Source organism: Acanthisitta chloris, unplaced genomic scaffold (genome assembly GCF_000695815.1).
Source record: "Acanthisitta chloris isolate BGI_N310 unplaced genomic scaffold, ASM69581v1 scaffold6819, whole genome shotgun sequence".
Lineage (NCBI taxonomy): Eukaryota > Metazoa > Chordata > Aves > Passeriformes > Acanthisittidae > Acanthisitta > Acanthisitta chloris.
In genome coordinates, this window is record NW_008690736.1 from 6088 (window position 1) to 12004 (window position 5917).

A 5917-nucleotide genomic window follows, 5' to 3' on the forward strand; every position below is an offset into this window, starting at 1 on the left:
GTTGCTGGCAGCAAGGCTATCTCTCTGCAGACCAAGTGTGCACCCATCTGTATGCTGAAGATTGTGCGCTGAGTTGGTTCTGGCTTTTGCTTATTTTGCTTGTCACCTTTTATTCACAGGCATTGAAGTAGAAAACATCAAGTTCAGAAACTATTCTGACTATCAAGGGCACAAGGAAGGAAAAAGTAAAGGAACAGGGCACTTTGGAGGAAGAAAGGATGCTAAAACCTAGGTTTAAAAAGCTCTTTCAGAGGCAGCTAGAACTAAATAAAAGTTTGCAACTGGAAAACAAATACAGTAGACACCTAGAAAGTGATGGAGGATTTCAAGGTCTTTGCTCTACAAGGATCTGGCACCACCTCAATGCCATATGTTATTTCTCACCCCATCACTAGCTGCTGAATCAATAGTAGGAAATTGACTCCTGAGTCAGCGAGATAAAGCTCTCAGATCTTCACGTGGCCCTTATGAAGAAAGGATAGTTTAAATTTAGGTAAGGGAGCATATCCAAGCATGAGCGAGCTCACATCTGTAACACACGGTGCCTAACAGTGAGGAGACAGAGGAAGAACTTCATATTCTAGTCAATTAGTCTTTGGCAAAGCCCAATCAAGGCAAAACATGGATGAATCCCACTGGCTGAGGAGAGTCCCCATTAAATTCACACAAGCAAATTCAGCAGAACAGGTTAGATTTATCTATAATCTTGGAAGCCGTGAAGGAAGAACTTCACACTGGAAGTGAACAAGGAGGAAAAGGGATCTGAGAAAGGGCAGCTAGGTGTGTGTAGACTATGCTGTAAACCAGAGTGTAACGCCGTGGCATCGCATTGAAGCTTCTACGAGTTAAGCCAGGGGTGCCTGAGACACTCTGCTGCTGTAGCTCGTTTCTCTGGAATCAGCTCCAACATAGGTAGTAAGAAGTCTGTGAATGCAGCTGCCTCATCTTGGGACCACTCATATTTTTCCACCAACACTTCAAAAAGGCCCCACGGCTTCAGTTTGGTGATGTGCTTCAGATCACCTGAAAACCCAAGGCAGATAAGTTAAGTGCAAGACAAAGGAACAGAGCAGCTCAATAAATTAAGCTGAACAGCTAAACATGACAGACTGAATTCAGAAACTGTTGCAATAGTTGGGCATAGGGAATATAAAGTGGCAGGGCATGCTGAAGGGGGGATGTAAATTATATATCTATTCTACAGGTTATTTTGTCTGCTTTAGAAGACTGTTATAGAAATGTACTTCCTCAATGGATTCTTTTTTTGCCTCCTGCTATTTCAGATTCAATATCAGAAAATATTAACTTAATTAAACCACCAATTATACTGCTTGACATGAAGAATAAACACTGTGCCACTGACTTAGGAATACATGCAACGCATGCAGCACTGTTTGAGGAAGTAATACACTACTAACAAAAAGAGGGTTGTTTTTAGAAAGAAGTATTAAACTAGGTCAAAAACTACTTTACTGACAATACATTTCTGGGGTACTCACAGCTTTTATGGTAATGTGTGCTCTGAGCAACATGGCTTATGATGCAAGGCACTATTTAAGGTGATTAGCATGCTAGAAATGGAGTAAAGCTGTCTAGAGAAGACTTCAAAACTGAGTTACCAGCTCTAGTTGACAAAGAACAGCTAAATAAAGTCACATCAAGTTTAACGAAATACCTACTGTACTGGTTTTCTACCTGCTGCATTTGATCTACACCACGATGTCAAGTACTAGGATGTAGGGCACTTTTAGCAGTAAGACAAGAATGCCTTATACTTAGCTGCAGTTTTACTGATAAAGCCTTTCACAAAACAAAGACTTAAAAGAGGCATCTTTGCTGGCATCTACTTCTAACTGGCATTTCCAGCAAACACTCTTGTGTATTTGGGGCAGGGGATAGAGGGATCATGATATTTGCTTTGTTTTCTTTTACCTTTCTTGGTGAAAAACTCCTTGGAATATTTTCCTGCCAAAATGAGCTTGCGAGGTATTTTCCCCAGAAGTTCTATGATCAATGCAATGTGATCTGCATGTTTAAAAAAAAAAAAAGACAAAAAAAAGATGAGATGCATCCACACAAGACATGTCTATGCTGCAGCTTCCTGCTCTGGGATGTAAGGATGAAGACATTATCTATCTCCCTTAAAAATTACTTGGGAATCCACCTGAAATCAGATTACATTAAGTAATGACAAAGACAAGGGGAACAAAATAAGGGCAATCAGGGCATGATCAGTTTGAGACACAAGGTAAGAGGATCCAGCAGCAAGAAGAATGGGGAACACCAGAACAAGAACATGGACTCTGTTGCAGTGCTTTACTGCAGAGGCTTGATCACAGTTGGTGCTGATTAGGCTAAATCTTTTTGCAAGGAGCTTTTGCACTGCTAACTCACAAGAGAAGGCTCATTCTGAAGAGGCAACCATTGGATCTCATGTCCCATTTAAAAAGGAAAGACTTAGACCAACACACCTTCATCCCGTGAGTAATCTTCCCCAGAATGAGGCTCGAACAGATAGTCTCCTGTTGCTAACTCAAAGGCCTAAACAAACAAAAATGAGCACGTTAAATCGCTTCAAAACGGTGTAAGATGTGCTGCAGGTTGACTCTGCAAATTTATGTGGCCCAGAAGCAAAGCAGTGGGAAAGAATAACCTGCAAAACCCGAGTACACAGCTTACCATTGCAGCCTAAGATGTGCAAGGACTTTGGAACATTTGAACAGCTGCATTAAAAGCATTACAGGCACACCTATGATGGATTCTGGATCACAGTATAAAGCAGGACACCCATGTTAAACCACAAAGTTAAGATATCTCACATGCTTAGCTCTTCCTTTCCTCCTCTGCTCAACAGAATTTTATACAAATCCATAATGTTCAAACTCTAGTTTCTAGGGTTGTTTTTTTGGGGGGCTGGTTGTGGGTTTGTTTGGTTTTTTTTTGTACAAAGATTCTTCCCTCTCCTCAAATTTCAGATTTAGAGACATTTTTCAAACGGTTAATATCTGAACTTTTGTCTGCAGCTATGAAAACATGCTTTAAATGAGAAAAACATCATCATTCATTTCAACTCACCACTGCTAAGTTCTGTAACACAGCTATCCTTTATGTAGTCACTTTTACTTGGAACACTACTTCTGACCTTCTGTATTCTGAAGTTTTCTTTACGAACTGCTGTTGTCAAACTACTGAATTAGGCACATGTTCTAATTTTGGCCACATGCTCTCCAGAGACAACGTGACCCTATCACGTGTTCCTTTACCACATTCATCAGAATCGCAGCTTGTTTTCCCAGACAGCAAAAATGTCTATTTTCCAAGCTTAGAATATAAAAAGCAAGCTTTGACTTGCAGAGAAAACAGCCTAGAGACAAGGAGGCACATGCAGTTAAGTGACTAGACTGACCTTTTGAATCTCCATATTCTACATTAGCCAACTATTACAGGGACAGTTTCAGCCTCATCTCAGCCTTACCCAGATTATACATGATTCCAAACATGCAGAGGATGATTAAAATAAGGAATTATATGGAAGACATCTGTGAAACAGTGCAGATGCAGCAGAAAGGCTCTTTTTAATATAAAAAGATTTTGCCTTCAGGATTGCATAGTTGTCTTGTTTCTCCAGAAAGCACAATGGCCAAGTACAATCTTACTTGAGATCTCCTGGTGCTGTACAATAAAACTTTAAAAAGGAAAGCCATACATAGGGAAAAAAATAAAACAAACAACTTTACTATGGAAACACGGTATTCAGCAAGTCTGCAAGCTGACTGAACACTTCTAAGGGTTTTTTGCCAGGCTTGGCTAGTCACTCCACAGCTCAGAGGCACACGAGTTCCCCAGAGTGCTCAGCAGAAGCAGTAAAACCCCCAGCTGACACCACTCACCATGCACGCTGTGCTCCAGATGTCAGCAGGGGTGTTATACCCCGACCCTATCAACACCTCCAGGGATCGGTACTGTCTTGTCTGGATGTCTTCAGTGAAGTGCTTGTGCTAAATACAAGAAATGTTTTACCGAACAGTTAAAGGTTGTTTAGAAGAGGAAAATCAACAACCTGGAAGGCCAGAGGAGATCAAAGATCATTACCATTACATTTCATCTGCATTTTACATCCTCATTAACTATTTCCTTAACAGTCCTACAAGTGCCGTTTAAATGCGCTACGTGAGACACTCATCCTTAAGGAAAACAGTCCAGCAATTGAGAGGAAAGCAAGCCACAAAAATCTAAGGGAAGACTCCTAGAGAAGCTGCATGCCCAAGCTCAGCTCTCTCCTACCCAGTCATGAGAGACAGTCCATGACTCAGCCATCTTAAAACAGATAAGCAACACCAATGTAAGAGACCACCTTGCCAGACACTGCCAGCCTGATGTACAACTGCGAGTTGAGACTCTTCGCTCCCGGAAGATGTAAAGTCTTTTGCCATTTTAGAAGCCAAGTAAGAGACATTTCTTCTATTTGAAATGTCAAACATATGAAAGCAGCACAGCACAACTAGCAAAGAAAAAACATGAGTTTTATTGCACAAGTCTCTTTCATGTGCTCATGAATCCAGTGAAATGGTCTAATAAGCTACAGAACCAGAAATCAGCGCAACTGTTTGCAACTTTCTCAGTCTCCAAGAAAGCTATAAACTCCTTCAGAAGTTTCATGTAACACATGAAACACATGACAGTTCACAGGCCTATTAGAATCATTCTAATGCCAGTGAGGAGCCCAGAGCACAGACTGAAATCTTATGTTTAAAGGACCATTTCTTTCTTTGTGTCCCTGCTTCTCCCTCTTTTTCTGCAACATAGTTTCAAACTATCACTACTTTCACAGGCAAGTCTAAGGATCTATTTTACAGATTATTTTCCATCTTGGCATACTGTGAATGAATTTGCAGGTTTAAACAGTCAGTGTGAAAAGACTGTAAACTTACCACCCAGCAGGCATTTCCCAGGTCAGCTATCTTCACTTTAAGCTTATCTGCATTCTTGGGCTCAAGAGGATTAAGAAGGAAATTCCCAGCAGTTGATTTTCCTAGAGGCAACATGTACAACAGCTGATTAAAGCTACATGGACAGTGTCACCATCTGTCACCCAAATCCTATCACCCTCTCCCTAGCCAGGAGGGCATTTTCTTATGGATCAGAACTTTTCCCACCTTGAAGCTTAGGTATAAAAATCAGCATCAGTCTGCAGTATTAACAACAGAGCTACCACTGTTAAGCCCCAAGTGGTATCACAAAGCAGAAGGACAAGTAAGCATATGCAAGAGTGCTATTTCCCAGCACTCTTTGCACAGCCTTAACAAGTCTGTCTATGTTTAAAAAAAACTGTTTAAATAAGGGCATTGCCAGAAACAAAACAAGCCCCACAACCCTGAGGTCTTCCTACATTTTTGGAGGAGAGTCTCTGTATTATTGCATCTATTTGAAATACCCGTCACTCACTGCTGCAACACAATTACCAGAGCTAAGGTACATACTAGGGAAACTGAATGATGCAGTGGAGAGCAAAAATGATATGCCACTAAATTAGACCCAGCTGTAGCTATGAAGCAATTTGGGAGATAGCTGTGAGAAGCAAAAGACACCTAGGAGCGTAGCAGAGGCATCCAGCTAAATGCAGTTCAAGTTTGAAAATCTCTAAATTTCACTTGCTACGTTGCCAAGAAAAGGCTACAAAACCTTTAACAAGCACAAATGTTAGTTTTGCCCTCCTTCTCTGAACAGATATACTTCACCTGACGTTGACACAAAGATGCAAAAATGGAGTTTTATCAATTCACAGTTTTAACACACACATCTGGAATGTGTTTAAACTGCTGTACACTATTGCATGCCTTATGTTCTAAACCTACAAGACATTTTTCCCCCCAAAACAAATCATATTTAAACGAAAGCATTGAAGAGATCTTTTTCC

The 5917-nt window shown here is 40.8% G+C and overlaps 1 protein-coding gene across 1 annotated transcript in view; it reads right to left on the minus strand.

Annotated features, from left to right (window-relative positions):
* Positions 1-274: 274 nt before the first annotated feature.
* SRPK1 (SRSF protein kinase 1) overlaps positions 275-5917 on the minus strand; it is a 19318-nt gene continuing 13675 nt past the window's right edge. The window contains exons 11-15 of the mRNA XM_009081926.1: positions 4932-5032; positions 3891-3998; positions 2472-2541; positions 1933-2025; positions 275-1023 (exon numbers count right to left, since the gene is read on the minus strand). Of these exons, the coding sequence (XP_009080174.1) occupies positions 839-1023; positions 1933-2025; positions 2472-2541; positions 3891-3998; positions 4932-5032 (557 nt within the window). The 3' untranslated portion in view covers positions 275-838. The remainder of the gene's footprint in view (positions 1024-1932; positions 2026-2471; positions 2542-3890; positions 3999-4931; positions 5033-5917) is intronic.